This window comes from Eretmochelys imbricata, chromosome 1 (genome assembly GCF_965152235.1).
Source record: "Eretmochelys imbricata isolate rEreImb1 chromosome 1, rEreImb1.hap1, whole genome shotgun sequence".
Taxonomy (NCBI): domain Eukaryota; kingdom Metazoa; phylum Chordata; order Testudines; family Cheloniidae; genus Eretmochelys; species Eretmochelys imbricata.
The window spans coordinates 57128940-57146732 of NC_135572.1; the positions used below are offsets into that span (position 1 = coordinate 57128940).

At 42.3% G+C, this 17793-nt stretch overlaps 1 protein-coding gene across 5 annotated transcripts in view; it reads right to left on the reverse strand.

Moving 5' to 3' along the window:
• Positions 1 to 17793, reverse strand: part of WDFY2 (WD repeat and FYVE domain containing 2) — a 143837-nt gene that overhangs the window by 47284 nt on the left and 78760 nt on the right. For all 5 annotated transcript variants that reach the window (XM_077810791.1, XM_077810825.1, XM_077810798.1 and 2 more), the window contains exons 5-11: positions 13588 to 13738; positions 11456 to 11568; positions 10146 to 10272; positions 8143 to 8248; positions 3235 to 3336; positions 1213 to 1343; positions 19 to 127 (exon numbers count right to left, since the gene is read on the reverse strand). In XM_077810791.1, coding sequence (XP_077666917.1) covers positions 19 to 127; positions 1213 to 1343; positions 3235 to 3336; positions 8143 to 8248; positions 10146 to 10272; positions 11456 to 11568; positions 13588 to 13738 — 839 coding nt within the window. The remainder of the gene's footprint in view (positions 1 to 18; positions 128 to 1212; positions 1344 to 3234; positions 3337 to 8142; positions 8249 to 10145; positions 10273 to 11455; positions 11569 to 13587; positions 13739 to 17793) is intronic.

Sequence of the window (17793 nt, forward strand, 5' to 3'; positions counted from 1 at the left end):
CAGTCTCCTTAGTCCTACCTTAATAATCTTGTCTGTCCCGGAAGTCAATAACCATCCCCTGGTTGCGTCAAAGTGTACATGGACAATGTTGTGCTTACTGTCATGGAAAGTGGCTGTGGGTGCACGTCTAAAGAAGATCAAAGATCAAGAGTCAAGGAGACAGCGTCTGCACTATTGTCCTGAACTATTCACAAAGGAAGAAATGAGAATTTGAACACTAATGTACGGAACTGATTTTCTTCAGTGACTCAACTTAATTACTGAGCGAGAGAAGATGGCTTCATGGTCTCTCTATGGCTATGTCTACACAGCACACCACTAGTGGTGGCATGTAGCTATACGCCGCAGTGAAAGGTGGGCTGCTCCCATGCTGTGGTGTGAAGCTACATGTGTCAGTGAAAGGCTCTGGCAGAGCTGCTGCTGCGGCGACTGGAGCCTTTCCTTGCTACCAGAGTCTTCCATGTGATAGGGAAGCAGCGGGATGCTACACGGCTGGTTTTAGTGGTGTAGAGGGGGCAGGCACTGCTTGGGAGTGTAGAGAGCTGTGGAGGGCACATACTCACAGGGTTCAGGGGTCTTTACTCATCTAAGCAGTGCCTCCCCATCTACACTGCTATTTATACCTTGCTAGGGATGTGTGCAGTGTATGTACTCTGCATGCCACCATAAGGACCATGCAGTACAGACACAGCCTATGAAGGATTGTAGTTCCCTGGAAATACAGGTTTTCCTTCAGAGATACAAAAATCTCCCAACACTCCATTTCTGGGAGCATCCCCAGATATAAGACAGATGTGTACCACAAGTCCTGGTATTCCAAACAGCAGGACACTGCATCAAGTTACACACAAGAAAGAGAAATTAGGAGCTAATTAAATGAATTCCTCCGGCCGCCAGAACGTTTTTGTTGCTCTTTCCTGAACTCCTTCCAAACTGTCTCTCTTTCTAGTAATGAGGTATGCAGAACTGAACACAGCAAATGAAGCACAAGAACACTATAGTCATATAAAGGAGGATACTAATTCCCAGCTCTACACATAGCTATGGAGGCTGATGGCCTGACCTCTTAAAGGAGAAAGCACTTTGCACAGCTCTGTGACACTCCCATCTGGTTGACTCTGAGCAGAGTGCAGTACAGGGGAGTACACCTTGAGGAGTTCTGTAACTCATTAAGCCTCCTCTGAGGCAACTGGGCTCATTGTTTAGACTTACTCCTCATCCGTTATCGATTCATGACAGGTATCGCAGACTCTCACTTCAAACTCAAATCCCATCAGAGGTATGGAGGAGCGCTTAGAGCTGCATTTGCCACACACTGCTTTCCCACACTTCCGGCAGTGATGCTGAAAGAGGCAAGCCGAAAAAGGATTGGTTAGAATGGACAAAGCAAAGCACAGCAGTGATCTCCTCTTAACTTCACCCATTCGCCTCAGCAGAACTTACCTGGGGCCAAAGCAAATTCTCTGAACCCCCATTCGGGGCAGAAGGAGAAAAAGCTGAATAGTAGGAAAAAACTAGTCTCAATTTTGCATTTCATTACCTTTCACTAACAACTACATCGGCTAAGCACCTGGCGTAAGCCAACTATCGATGGCCAAATGGGGGCAGTGTGGCCTAGTTGACAGAGCACCAAAATGGGACTAGAGAGCTGGGTTCTGGTCCCACCTCTGCCTCCGGCCTGCTGGGTGACCTTGGCCAAATCGCTTCCTCTATACCCATTTCACAGATGGGGAAGTGAGGCACAGGAATTCTGACCTTTTTAGAGCACTTTGAGAGTGGTGGATGAAAAGAGCTACATAAGAGCTAGTTATATTATTATGTGGTGAATTTCGATCACAGCTATTTTACTTACTTTAGTCTGTATCACTAGCTAGACTAAAGATCTTTGGGGAACCATTTCTCAGCCTGGTGTTTTGACCAGGCAAAAATCTTCTGACTGGATATTCTCTTTTGTGCGTGGGGTGCAGGGGGAAAAGAGTATTCTCATTAGTGTGTGGGCGAATCAATGCATGCAAGGCACATCAGTGTTACGAGAATTGCCTGTGTATCATTAGGAGACTACTATCTTTTTATCAGTATTATACAATTACTTTCAGGACACTGGGCAAATCCTTCTGCCTCTTCAAATATGATCTCAGATATGAACACACATGCAAATACACATTCCTGACAGGCAGCTCAATGTGGTCCCTTTTGCCACTTTTTCAGTCTCAACAAAAGGAGCAGCAATACTTCACGCAAAGCAAACCAGAGTAGGATCTCACACACTGAGCTGGGCTCTGGGATCATACATTAGGATTATAGGGGACAGCGAGTTTCCCCTCCCTGCTGGCTTTGTAATACTGGAATGCTGCATTGGTTACTGTTGGAGCGCCAGATTACATCTCAGTATTAAACTGAATGCCTGACATTGCCCATGTAAACACTGTCCATCTAAAATCAAGTGAGCAGATTCTCCTCAGCTTTTTACAATCCTTTCTAATAAAACAGGCCTGGAAACGCCTTTGGCAATTTTCAGAGTAACAGCCGTGTTAGTCTGTATTTGCAAAAAGAAAAGGAGTACTTGTGGCACCTTAGAGACTAACCAATTTATTTGAACATAAGCTTTCGTGAGCTACAGTAGCTCACGAAAGCTTATGCTCAAACAAATTGGTTAGTCTCTAAGGTGCCACAAGTACTCCTTTTCTTTTTGCCTTTGGCAATGTGACAATTGCTACCTAACACTGTCCATTTTTCTCACACTGCAAACTGTAGACCAGTTTTGCTAATAACTCTGGGCAGTTGGAATAGCAATTATGGACATTTGCCTCGGAATGGAAAGCAATGACCTTTTCAGTCGACTATTATACTGGTTCCATCAGTATCTTCAGAAGTGAGATTTGGGCCACGTTTGTTTGTACAGAATATTCTTGTTGATATTAAATGAGATTAATGTGGCTAAACCCACATTAACTCAAAATTTACCCAAGCCAATGTACAATATGTATTTTCTATAGAAATGGATTGCAAAAAGTTCTTCTGTTTGTGAGGGCCAAGATATTCACCCATCACCAGGCCTTTGCCTGCCCATTCCCCCTCTCTTGGCATGAGGGTAGCTAAATGCCTTTAATCACCAAGCAGCCAACAGAAAAGTTAAACAAGTTTCTATATATCTGAAAAGTGTTAAAATATTTCATTGAACTACCAGATATACTGTTCTCTTAAATTATTCCATCAATACGAAACAGAACAAACCTGTCTAAGGCCTATTTTCTTACTGTCCCACATCTGTTTAAAATTCCAGAAGAAAGGCTGGTCACACTTTTGACAGGAATCACTGTCCAACCACTCTGGTGTCTGTAACACACAAAAGGGTTATGATAAATAGGCAGAAAAGCTTCAGGTAGGAATTCAACAGCAGAACAAGCCGTGTGGCTTCTACTGCAATAATTAAAACAGCGGTATGCTGAACCTGTCTAGAAAAACACTTTTTCAGCCGAAGGTGCACTGGGGAAAAAAAAAAAAAAAAAATCAAAGTGTGCCCCAAGATGTATTTTGCTGTGTTCTGAAAGTTCACACAGGAGGAATGTTTCACACCATAAAGTAGGACTCTATTCTGAAAGGAAGGCCAACATTTGACAGAAACATGGATGCTTAAAGTCAGATGCCTGAAATGAATGGTGTGATCCTGAGTACTCACAACTAGCTCCACTGAAAGTTGCAGGTACTTGGCACTCCTGAGACTCAGACCAGGGCTCCTGAAACTCTCCCTGGATCCACTTGTGGGTGGTCAGCACTACTTAGAACCAGGTCATTTATTTTTAGGTGCCTAAACATCCAACGTTTGAAAATGTTGCTCAATCTTTTTAATTGTAATTGGTTTTTCTGAACCTCCTGCCGTCAGACTGTTGTGTTTCAAGTCACACGTGTGGGGGTGGCAGGCAGATCCTGAACAAGCCTGAACAAAAAGGAAGTTGGCTCTATCCTGCTTTTACATTTATATACTAAAGCTAGCATTTATTTCTAAAATCTTGTATTTTCTAATGCAGTTTGATCTAATGCTATGCTCATCATGCTGTGAGTGAAGTGGGTAAGAATTACTCCTGGGGGAATTCTGCGTCACTGCGCAAGGCAGAATTTTGTCGAGATTAATGTTGTGTGCGCAGAACACTTTCCCCACCACAGAAATGGGCTGCAGAGATGTTGGCGACCACTAGTGGCGACTGGACCTGGCAGAGTTCAGCTCGCAAACAGAAGACATGGCCAGGGGGAGGGGGAGGGAACTGGAAGGTTCCCCCCAGGTGCCATTCCCAGCACGCCCTGAAGGAAGGAGACAGTGTGCAGGAAACTCAGTGCAACCCCAGGACCCAGCGTCAGGCTGTTTCTCCCTCTGGATCCCTGGGCTCTAGGAGGGTAGGGGGTGTGATTGTCTGGGCCGAAGAGCCCCCCGCATGGGCTCTGTGTGGGAGGGGGTAGAGAAACAAGAACATAGGGGTTTCTTTAACTCTATTCCTGGGGGATTTTTGTGTACGTCTGTATTGTTACAGACAGAGTTGCTGACAGGTATTTTGAAAAAAATTACAAAAATAATTGTAACCGGCATGATTATGTAGTGTTATTTTGACAAATATAATTGGCAGAATTTTTAATTTTTTGGTGCAAAATTCCCCCAGGAGAAACCTCAGTAAAGACTATCCTCAATAGACTGTCACCCTCACCCAAGCCCCAGCATGAGGAGTGATGATGAGGACTCAATTCTCTACTGGGAGGGGAAGTCTGGTAAACTAATGCTTCCCTGGACCCTGTTTTGCTATCATGCCCCCCCTCCTGGCAGAAGACAACAGGGAAACAACTAAGTGATAGCAGCTGTATTAGCAGGGGCCTGAGCTCTTTCAGGAGCGCTCCCACCTCCCTGACACTGGTTTGTCTTTGGGAAGCAGGGGCACTCCTCTCCAATATGCAGCTTCCCCCCTCATGTTTCCCTCTCTCTATCCTTTAACTTTCTCCTGCCTCCCCACCAGTAGAGCCCCTCCTTGAAGCTGCTGCTGCCTTCTCGCATCCACCCTCACCTTTCGCAAGGTTGCTCTAATATAAAAACACTTCACACCCATTCCTGACTATTGGGTGTAGAAGAGGACTGTTTAAAAGACTGCCTCATTAAGTACAAACCCCAACTAACTGGAACGGCTTCAGAAGATGCACTAGCTCCTTGGGTATCAAACATTAAGGAATGAAAAGCACAATACTGTGGTTAAATAAGGTTAGATTATGATGGAGTTTCTTAAAAGGAAAATGGTAAGGGAAGGCTGATGAAATCCTTAAACTCAAGCCTTCACTCCAGCCCCCTATGATGGAACGAGTCGTAAAGAAACTGAACTGCAGCTTGTTTTGTTAGGTTATTTCAAAAGTGCAGGTGCTTTAGGGGTAAGTCCCCACTGTCTACTTTTCTAAAAGTAACCAAGCCTTTAATTAGGTGTGTGTTCTGAGAAAATAAGGCTTTCCTCTCCTATGCACTTAAGCCCAACATTTGAAAAAGGTAGATATTGCTTGTGACAGTAACTGCTCAGTAGTAAAATGGATACAACTTATATTCTCTTTCAAATGTTCCTTTCTTATGGCCTTTTAAGACTGAAAGATAAAATCATTTATAAGGATTAAAATATGAAATGGCTTAATTCCTCCCTTGTGCAATTCCAGAGACATGGTAAAGTGTTAATATCAAAGTGAATACTACACACATCAAGTGGAAAATCTCATCAGTGAAAAATGCCACCAAAGCAACAACCAGAAAATTTCAAGAAAAAAAGCACTTCAGAAAAGAGCCCAAGGCAAAATATTTTATACTAAAATCTTAAGGATTAGTGTTTTGGAGTCAATGTAGCAATATATATACACTCCCTCCTGACAACAAAAACGAGCCAATATAGACATATCTATTAACACCTGATGCTAAACACTCATTTAGCTAATTATATTTCTTACCCACTTTTCAACTCTCTCACAATAAAGCAGTTTGTTTTATAAAAAAGCGCTTTTCATTTTAAACCTCTGTCGTTGCCTTGTAAAACATTAAGTAACATATTATTTCTGGATGTTAAAGTTATACCAAAAGGGAAAGGGCAGTGAGTTACCTGGGACTGGAGGCTCTTTGAGATGTGTGGTCCCTATCTGCATTCCACACATGGGATATGCATGTGCACCATACGCCCGAGTAATTTTTTTTGCAAGCAGTGTCCATTGGCCTCCTCATGCTCTGAGCCACAGACACAAAGGGTTGTACAGGCTGACATTTCTCCAGTTTTCCATTCTTACCACAGTTCAATCAGTCAATCGGCTACAGAGGGAACGGAGGATGGGTAGCAAATACAGATAGGGACCACACATGAAGAACCTCCAGTTACAGGTAGGTAACCTCTTTCTTCTTCAAGTGATGGTCCCTCTGTATATTCCACATATGGTAGAACAACAAGTAATAGTCAGACAGGCAGTGGGTGCAAAAGTTATAGCTGACAGTAGTACAGCAATCTCAGGTGTCATTAGTAACGAGAGTAGTGAAAAAAAAATCCCACAGAAGTGAGGTTTTTATGTGGGTTGTGTCCCTTTCAAGTGTAGTTCCACTCTACAGAATGACTAAAAATGCCATCATGTAACTCAGAACTGCCCATTGCAGGCATTCAGTCACATAGAATCATAGACTTTAAGGTCACAAGGGACCATTATGATCGTCTAGTCTGACTTCCTGCACAACGCAGGCCACAGAATCTCACCCACCCACTCCTGCAAAAAACCTCTCACCTATGTCTGAGCTACTGAAGTCCTCAAATCGTAGTTTAAAGACTTCAAGGAGCAGAGAATCCTCCAGCAAGTGACCCGTGCCCCATGCTGCAGAGGAAGGGGGAAAAACCCCAGGGTCTCTGCCAATCTGCCCTGGAGGAAAATTCCTTCCTGACCCCAATATGGCAATCAGCTAAACCCTGAGCATGTGGGCAAGACTCACCAGCCAGACACCCAGGAAAGAATTCTTTGTAGTAACTTAGATCCACCCCATCTAAAATCCCATTGCAGGCCATTGGACATATCTACCGCTAATAGTTGAAGATCAAGATGACCTTACTTCAGTGACTAAGGCCTTGTTTACACTCCAGAAATGGGCCAATTCAGCAGTTAAGTGTAGTTACACCCCATATGGTAGACAAGGACAAACTGAAGTTTGTAATGATTGATTTATTCGGAGTTTACCCCAGTTACAAGGAAGTACAAAACATGAGCTCAGTGAGTGCAAACCCTGCATGCCCTTGTCTACACCTAAGGGTCAGCACTGTTACAGCTACCGAGACTACAAAACTGAGGCTGCTCTCAAGCCTACATAAAGCACAGAGTAAGGTTTTACTACTTTTTATGTTGTTAGCCATAGAGAGCCAATACGTTATGAGTGTGCAAGGAGGATTCTATTCTCTTATGCATCAAAGTAATTGTTTATTAATTGCCAGTCAGTTACACCTGTCCAAAACTATTAGCAGTAGTGGGATTACACATTTGTAACCCAGGGCCTAGTTTAGTGATTTTTGGCAAAGGTAGGGAAAAAAACCCAACTCAAATGGCAATTTGAGTTTCCAGAACCAGCTGTTTAAAAATCAAACATCCATCCTTTTACTTGTAAACTGACAGCCCTGGAAACTAACTGAGATTTGATTCACTAGGGTTTCCTCCCCCACCCCCATCATTGCTAAAACATTACATTAGGCCTTTGGTGTAATCCCACTACCACTAAGTTTTGCACAAGTGTAACTGACTGAAATTTAAACAATCATTTTGATGCATAAGAGAACAAAAATCCTATTTGCACACTTGTAACTAAATCCTATGGAATCACTGAAAAACACAAGCAGAACACATCACGATGCCTTCTTCAGAGAGTCACTTTTCAGAGCACTCAGAGCACAAAATTTTTAGTAACATACATAAAACACAAACTCCCTGCTACATAACTACCCTGAACCACTAGATCACACACAGAGCCATACATCTTCACATGTATAACTGGAGCATTCCTAAAACACTAGTTTATTTTCTAACCTTTAAAAAGATACCAATCAGATTCAAAATTACATGCTTTAGAAAGGCCCCAGATTCTTAGAGGATGAGCAAGAGATAGATATCTACCTCCTGTCTCTCAACATCCATATTCCAGATAACAATTCCACCATCTGCGCCACAAGAGATGAGCTGTCTTGTGTGGGGAGCATAGGAGACACACTGAACTTTATCGCTGCAAAAGAAACATACATCAGTTAGTTAAAGGTTTAAAGATATGACCCAAGGCAAAGTAAACTAGTTTGCCATATTTTTCTCTCTCAGCTCATTCATGTATAAAATTCACTAGTCCTACAATTCCAATTAGTAGATTATATATTATGTACTGTACTATGTGCTGTCAATTTGGTCCCCATTGGGTAGTGCACCACTTATTAGAGGAGGATTTAAAACAAGATTAGTTTCCAGACATAACTATTGCTTTTCCAGTTAATTAGGTTGGAGATCTTAGCTTCCCTGAAAGCCATGGTTGCATTGTAATTGAATGACCTCTGAGAACATAGTCCCAAATACCTATAAGCACTATGGTAAAGTGCTCGCTCTCTCTCAGAACAAATGTGTCAGTTATTGGTTAATTTGTTAAATCCCCACACGGTGCCTGTGAACGAAGCAATGAAAAACCCAGCGTTATCTGGCAACTTGAAGAGAAAAATACTTCCTAAGGTGCTGCTGTGAGCATTCGAATCTAACACTAACAAATGAAAAGAATTTCAAATAGTACAGAACTGATAAGGCTGCTGCCCCAGATCTTCCCAACATTTTAAGATTAAAGGTTTTTAGAAAAATGGACTATTCCTCCTTTTATTATTCTTTGTCAAGCATGAAAAAAGTGTGCTCAGCTCTATAGAAGAGAGAAATATCAAGGCCCAGAAAACTTACTGTCTAGGAGACAGGCACAGAAAGAAGACACTGATAACAAGGGGGAAGGAATTACTTGAGCTCACTTTGTTTTCTTGCACTGGTCTGGGGGGCGTGGGCGGGGGGGCTCCAGAAGAAATGGATCTTCAAGATGGGGGTGGTTTAGCACACTGACATTAGGTCAGAATCTTCACCCCACACTTTGGCACCAGCACTGCTTGACACCAAGCCAGGCTCACACTGAGAAGTGCTTTAATACTGGTCCCTTATCTTGTATATGGATGCTCCTCTATGTAGCAATGCTTTTAGAAGGCAATTTAGAACAGCGCCACACTACTGCATATCTATAACTTACCAATTCAAAGGCAGCACTGTGTGGAAATGCTATCTTTACTGTGGTTCTATCTAATGCAATGCATTACATCACTGAACCAGCACGTTCTCCAACACTGTCATATTGCAAATAAGATACAGAGGTTTGCCTGCGTGTTAGATGCTGTGACGCTACAACAATAAGCCACAGCAGGGCACGCAGCAGTCGGCTTTAATATAAATAGGCATAACGACTGAGTGGTTCAGTGAGGAAGTCCCAGGCACGCACTGCTGGAGTGGTACAGAACCACGAAATCAAAGTAGCCCAACCAGCCAAGCAGAAAGTGCCTTTGAACAGTCAGTCTGCACAGTCACAGTAATTCAATGGTAGGAAAAGCAAGCATGTGTGAAATTAGTCTTTAATATTGTGTTAGACCACAAATACCAAGTCATCCTCTCCTCTCTGGGTCTATTTAAGTCTGGTTCGTACCTCTAGCATATTCCCCTTTACAATAGCAGGAGCCAGTTCTGCCTTGCTCAGTTGCTGATGCTTAGGAACGCGCATTTAACACGTTGACAAATGATGGCTAATTAGACAGAGCACCTTGGGTACAGCATGGATTCTACATACATTCACATTAAAAAAATACTTGGTTAGCATGGAGTTAAAGAGGCTGGTACTCTGAATCCTGTGTTCCCTCAAGGGGGGAAGATAGAGCCCTATGGGGCAAACCTTTCATTAAACGTAGTTAATATTGGTAATATACAAAGATACAGGGAGTCTCACATAAATCCCATGCATAGACATAAGAATATACTCCTTGGTTCTGCTTCCAAGTGTGGCTCCTGAATTTTGTTTTTCTCCCCTAAACACAGGAGAAGGAAAAACTCTTCAAACATACTTGTGTCCTTGTAATTCAATGGCTGTTCCTTTTCTTCCTCCTATGTCCCACATAATAATGGAATGATCTGAACTGCCTGAGAACAAAACTCGCTGCACTGGGTCCCAACAAAGTGCGGTGACACCACCTAAAACAGGAGAAAGACAGTACAGTTATTTAATTACAACTGAAAGTGGAAGGAAAGAATGTAATAAAAAGTGAGTCTCACCAATTTAAAGAGAAGTGACTTAAGTTTAAACACATCCAACACATCCTGCACGTGCACCTCCACACTGCAGAACTTCCCAGCTGAAAGGTCTGGCACAGAATGAGCCCCACTGAAAAGCCTAGGAAACCAGAGCCAAATTCTAATCCTGTGTTTCTGTTGGTGCAGAGCCCAGTCCCAGCTCTGTAGCTCATGCAGGCTGAGCCCAGTGAATAGTAAACAAGTCCTGGGATACGAAGTCACCTCATGAGTGGTCAAAGAGCTGCTGTGTGGCCACCCATCTCCACACCCTGTAGGCAGAGTTTGTGATTAACAGTGGAGACACTGGGGAGTAATGAGAGGCGATGCCACCACAAAAATTGCAGCATGAGAACTGAGCAGCCTTGCCTCAAAGCTAATAAATCTGAGGGTTGTCAAAACACTTCCCACACCCTCCACACCAGCTGACTGGTTTGAAGTGGAGTGGTAGGCCAATATGGAGGTCCACTGAGGCCAAAGAATGGCCATAGGGGAAAAAGAAATTGATCAATCAAGAATGGGCTATCAACCCCCCTCTCCATAGGCACCTGTTATATGGTGGGCTAACACACCAACCACAAGGACAATGCTTTTAAGTGTTTTGTAAGAGAGCCCCAAGAGCAAAGTGACCAGTCAACTCCTGCAATGTATACTGTACTTTTAAACATCATCTCATTACATGCTTCTTGTCACATCCTGGAAACACTGCGCATAGCGTTCTAAACCTTAAGCAGTTCAATTGACTACAAATGGGAATCCTCACATGCATGTGTTAGCAGGATCAGGACTTTATCTACTAAGGTCTTCCTCTATCAGGGCTTTAGTTGTTGCAGCACTTTCCCACCAAAGTACTTTAATTAAGGTGCAGAATTTTCACCATTTAAGTCTGGCTTCTCTCCTGTTTTTAGTAATATAGGATTATTACCCTTTACCTGTTGACAGTTTAAGCTCATCTACTGTGCTCCCCAAAATACAGACATTTCAATTCAAACCATCACAGCTGCTTACAAATTTCAAAAAGTTCATCCCATGGTAATGCAGAGCCTATATGAAGAACCAGAGAGGATTATTTAACCTTAAACTTTACCTGTATGTCCCTTAAATGTTGTGACAAGGCTGCAGTTCTCTTGCTCCAGTTTGAGAATCGTTACCTGCCCAGAATGATCACCTATAAACACATGTCGGGTCTCAACATCAAATCTGATTGAAAGCATTGAGGAATCTTTTATAAAGCCTAGACAGAGGTTCTGAATTCTAGGATGTATCTATAAGACTATGTTGCATTTTTATGAAGTTACATAGCAGTTACTTGATTTTTTGTTTAAATAGACACATCAGTTACCTCTAGGAAGAGGACTCCTCCCTCCTTCTAAAATGGTTTTAAGTAGGTGACAGTGGCTGTTCTTTGAGAGACCTGCTTTGTGTCTTATGACATATTTGGGGAATTGCCAGTTTGAACAGGTGCATCCTGAAGTGTGGTCTAAACATGGCGAGATTACAATCAATTACTGGAATAATCCGTTTTGACAGGTTATAGCCCCTCAATCTAATTTTAGCTGCACTTCAGATATTTGAGGAATGGGTTATTAGCATTGACAGGCTGCGTTGCACGAATGTCTTTTGTAATCAAAGGGTACATTCACACAGCAAAAAACCCATAACAATGAGTCTCAGAGCCAGGTACAGACTTGGGCTTGTGCTACGGTGCTAAAAATAGCTGCACAGACGTTCCTGCTCGGGTTGGAGCTCGGTCTCTGAAGCCTGGGAAGGGGGTTGAATTTCAGACCTGAACACCAGCCCAAGCAGGAATGTCTACATGGCTATTGTTAGCACCGCAATGCAAACCCTACAAATGTGAGTCTATAGACCCAGGCTCTGAGTCTCTCTCTGCTGTCGGGTGTTTTTTTTCTGCAATGTAGACATACCTAAAGAACTACGTACTCTGAATTCAAGAGGCACAGCAGACAACAGAGTCTGGAATTAACAGGGTAAAGGGGTTGTTAGTGCTACCAGCCTATTACTTATATTTGTTGGTGTTAATACAAACAGAGGAGTGGCCGTTCTGACATGATCTAAGGGTCCAGTTCAAATGGTATCCAAGCTGTGGGAAGAGTTCCCAGACCCCCAAAGGGAACCATCCAGCAGAAAGGACAACAAGATCCTGTGTTAATCGACACTTAACACTAATGAGGGCAAATATTTTAGAAGTGGAATTTATTCTTCACCGTTTACACTTTTTTTGCATTTCACTCAGCCTGGACAGGGCAAAAAGGCTGGTCAATTTCACTTATTTGTACAGAAATTGGTTTCAAGTCAATTTGATCTTTAGGTTTTCATGAACTAGTAAAAGGAGCAGTTACTGCGCTGTAGACACTATCAGAGTACAGGTTTCAGAGTAACAGCCGTGTTAGTCTGTATTCGCAAAAAGAAAAGGAGTACTTGTGGCACCTTAGAGACTAACCAATTTATTTGAGCATGAGCTTTCGTGAGCTACAGCTCACTCATGCTCAAATAAATTGGTTAGTCTCTAAGGTGCCACAAGTACTCCTTTTCTTTTTATCAGAGTACAGTTTCACTAACAACTGACTGAAATCTCCTTTGTGTTAGTCTTTCTAAAAGACAGTTTTTAAACTTACAATGTATCACTGATAAAAGGAGAGAGTCGACATTTCTTTTGTCAGGCAGAGAGGGGCAGATCTTGGAGAATTAACCTGTTTGTGAATAACATTTTAGGAATCATTTACTGTCCAGCTGAGCCCACATTTCAAAAGCATACTGTTCTGTTCCAAGGTAGAGGATGTGTGCTCATTATTTCATATTAGGTTATTTAATTTTTGCCATGCGTGTGCACAAACACACACGGACCTGATCACTGACCTACTTTGCTGCTATTATAATTCCCAAAAGAAAAAGTGTGTTTTAAAGGAAGCTCCCATCAATCTCTATTTTACTAAGGAGACCACAATAGGATGTAGCTTTTAAGAATGAATAGGCCATGGAGTTTTTAAAAATAAACGTTTAAATCTAAATATACCTCATGTATAAAGAGGACAATGCTATGAGGGCTGACAATTTTTAACTGAGTTTTAAAAATTATTTTCTTATAAGGTTTTGAATGTAGATGGGTAAGATGTTGGAGGCCTGAAAATGGCTGTTTTAAACAAAGACGTACCAAAGACAAAAGAATCAGAGAAAAGCTAAGGTGTTAACAAAGGATACTGCAGGCCGCAGGCCCCCGCGCTGGTGCGATACCCTCCGAGCCGCTGCCCACTCTCCGAGCAGTGCCATGTGAATTGCTTGTCCTGTCCCGTGCTTAACACCCATTCCATCTCCAGGACAAACAGAATCATTATAACCCTGCCTTGGTGAGCTGGAAAATCAAGCAGAAAAACAACAACACACACATATAACATTGAAGAGAGTCACTCATCTGCTATCCAAAAAAATCCATGAACATTAATCCCATCCCACCAAACCAATTCTAGGATCCAATCCTGCAAGCCTTTATTCACACCTGTAAGCCTAACTGATGTCCTAACAGGATTGGCCATGTGACTAACTACATATGTAACGGCCCAATCTTGCCAGCCTTATGTCTGTATGATACAGTAGAACCTCAGAGCTATGAACACCAGAGTTACAAACTGACCAGTCAACCACACACCTCATTTGGAACTGGAAGTATGCAATCAGGCAGCAGCAGACACTCCCCCGCCCCCCCCCCCCCCCAAAAAGTAAATGCAGTACTATGTTAAATATAATCTACTAAAAAATAAAGGGAAAGCAGCATTTTTCTTCTTAGTAAAGTTTTAAAGCTGTATTAAGTCAATGTTCAGTTGTAAACAGTGTTAACATTTTAGAAATGCTCAGAGTTATGAACAGGGCCATCCCTAGCCATTTTGGTGCCCTACTCAACCCCCCAGGCCTCCGTGGGGGGAGGGAACTGGGGAGAAGGGGGGAAACCGCGCCCCAGCACTTGCTGGCGGAGTGGAGCAGGCTGGGGCCGGGTCGCTCTACTTACCGCCAGTGAGTGCAGTCCTGACACCTGCTGCAGTCCTCAGGGGAGTGGGGTCGGGGCTGGGGCGGAGCAGTACGCAGCTGCGCAGGGTAGCAGGAGATGTGGTGCCCCAAATTTCCTGGTGCCCTACGCAGCTGCGTACTTTGCGCATGGGTAGGGATGGCCCTGGTTATGAACATTTCAGAGTTACGAACAACCTCCATTCCTGAGGTGTTCATAACTCTGTGGTTCTACTGTAATATACTTTTGCTTACACTTGCATTGTTCAGGAAAAATCCCATCATTGTAGTATCACCACTGGGAATGCTAGCATGGGCAGGGCTCTAGGCTGGGATTTTTAGACCTACTGAGCAGGCTTAGATAACTTAGTGGTACAAATGCCCATGCCCTGTCTACACTCCCACCATTACTATCACTGGTGGGACTGCACAGGTGGAAGTGCAATTACAGGTTTTCTGAAGATTTAGCGTAGACACAGCCTTAAACTAAAGAAGAGTTTTAGCACTGTGCACACACTGTTGGAATCCTGGTCACAGATGACAAATCAGAGTCAGTTTGTTTCAGTGCATCTCCTTGTGCGAATGGAAACCGATGAGGGATCTGCAAATGAGTCTGCAAATGAGTCTGCACGCCAGGCAGATGTGGCTGCATGTTTTTGCCACAGCCTGCTTTCTTTACTCCCACCTATCTTTGTCGTTTTCTGTTCTGCTGTTCTCCATGGCTTTAATGGCAGACCAATAGGCCTGCTGCCATCGGCAGCAGCAGTTTCCTCTGCATTTGTGTTGACTTGGTCAGCCTTTAGGTCAGCTTTGAGACTGTGCTTTTTCACTTTCACTGGCCTCCTAGCACATGTGCTCCCGTTTTCAAGTGTCCATAAAACATGGCTTTGGGGAGTCATATCATCCAGGCACACGAGGTGACCAGACCAGCCAAGTTGCCCCTCTATGATCACAGATTTAATGCTAGTCATGCAGGGGCACCTCCAGGACTTTGATGTTTGGTATGCTGTCCGACCACTTGATGTTACAGGTGAGATGGAAACAGTACACATGAAAACTGCGCACACATATGACACAGGAAAATTATTGAAATAGGATGTTGAAAAATGTGCTATATAAAGATCACAGCTGGTCAGTATCAATAAAACAGCTGAACAAATAGATTTGTACTCCTACATAAATAAAACCCTCAAGAGCTTTTAACCTAAGAAACAGAGCTCAACCTATCATTGATTCTTTAAATCAGTGACCTCTGGGCTGAACTGTGAAGTGCTGATTTAAGTAAAAAAAAAGTGGTTTGAAAAAAAACTTACAGATGTATTCCCAGCTGTATCATAACAGTGAATGCCATATTCCTCAATACACAAACCTACTGGTTTACTACAGTTCTAGGACCTTGAGACATACATCAGGCAAAGCAGGCTGCTCGTATCAGTTTATGTGAAAGTTGACACTGGACAGAGATCAAATATCTTTACAGCTGTTTTCTAAACAGATTTTTTTTTTTTTTTAAAAAAAAGCAAAATTACTCAGAACACAATCCTCTAATAAAGACTGGCAGATTTTTGTTGTTGCATACACTACACAAATATATGCATACTGTCTGTTGAATCCTATGGAGGGATTAGTTCTAGTCAAGGGTGTAAAATCTGTGTAAACATCTGTCACTAGATTCCCCACTTTTCAAGATCAGGTTCCTCATGGCCTGGTAACACAATTAACACATGTGGCTCTAACATTGGCCTCCAAACTTCTGTAGCAAATGGGCTAAAACTTAAGCTGTACCAGGAACATGTCCCATCCAGCTGCATTTGCTCCAACCTGCAATAGAGTTTGGACCGCTCCTATTCCTATAGGCTTCCAAACCCATCTTGTAACCATGAAAGTGGGACTGAGAGCACATAAGACTGACTGAATTTTTTTTTTTAAGGCAATACACTCTGTACTTAATTGGTCAGAAGTGCCAGCCTTCATCTATTGATCTCACTGAGATACAGAGAGTGGTCCCCCTCTGGTAAGCCTGCTGCAATGGGTGGGGGAAATATGAGAATTTCCCTTGCATCAGTTACACTGCGTCATACTGCAGCATTCTCACGCAATGGCCGTACTGAACACTAATTCAGCAATAGCAAGAAATCTGTATGTACACATTAGTGTATGTGAACGTAGACACATGTATGGGCATTGAGAAAGGTGGTAGGGTAGCAGGACAAGGAAGATTTCAGCTCACTATTCATCTCCCCAACCAATTAATTTCATTTAGGCTCTGATCCTGCAGCCTCCAAAGCATCCATGTAAGCTTATTGTCCCATTGCAGTCAATGAGACATTTTTAATCTAAATCAACTAAGGCATGTGTGTAAGTGGATCAGGGCCTTAACAGCACATTAGTCAGAAGATATGACGCAGTACAAGATTTTTTATAATTAACACCAATCCAGAGTCTTAAGATATGCACATACATCTTACTTTGATTCTATTTGTGTACAGTACACATTAACATAAATCTACTTATATTTTCTTGCTTGATGTTATAACACACAGAGAGCTTAAGTGAAAGCGATCTGAAGTAAGACTTTTAAAGCACAAAAGTGTGTTTCATCTTCATTCTTGAAGATCCAGATTCTTTTTAAGCTTTCAGGGTTATGTAACAAAGTGACCCCCAAAGCATCATCTCTTGAAGGAATGATGGTCTTATTTTTAACCTTTCTAAACACAGAACTTTGAAATAATTCACATTCATCTTTTGAACACTAACAGCGTTAAGGGTTTCTATGTGGAAACACCATACTTATACCACGCAGTATAGCATTACCTACACGTCAAAGGAAGAGATACAAGAAAAAAAAAGACTACACAATAGTCATCCGTTGACACTGAATTTATGATGAATATTGGTATAAAACACTTTTATGACTTAACAAACAAGAGTAAGGACAGCTAGGTCTTTTTGAAGAGCCCATTAGTGAACATTACAATGCTATTAGGTGGAAGGTATGGATTAATATTGCTTGATCTTGGATTAAGATATGGATACTTCAAAATGTAATGAGAGACTGGTCTCTAAATATATGTGGGCATTTAAGATAAAAGGGGACAGGATTTTTAGATCACTTCATTAGATATGCTGGACTGCCCAAGATTCAGATAGAAAGATTGGATTTTAAAGAATTTGTCCAGGGGAAAAAAAACACCAACACATTTCTAACTAAAACATTTTAAACAAGTCATTGTTTTTTTCACTCCTGTAACCTCAGCATAAACACAGTATAGTATCAATCCAATGACAAACCAAGGTTTTATATTAGTAAATCAAGAATTACAGGAAATAACACTTTCTTCCTTTCTACGGCAAAAGAGAAAAAGGTTTGTTTTTTTGAAAAACCAATTGATGACATTAACAAATGTA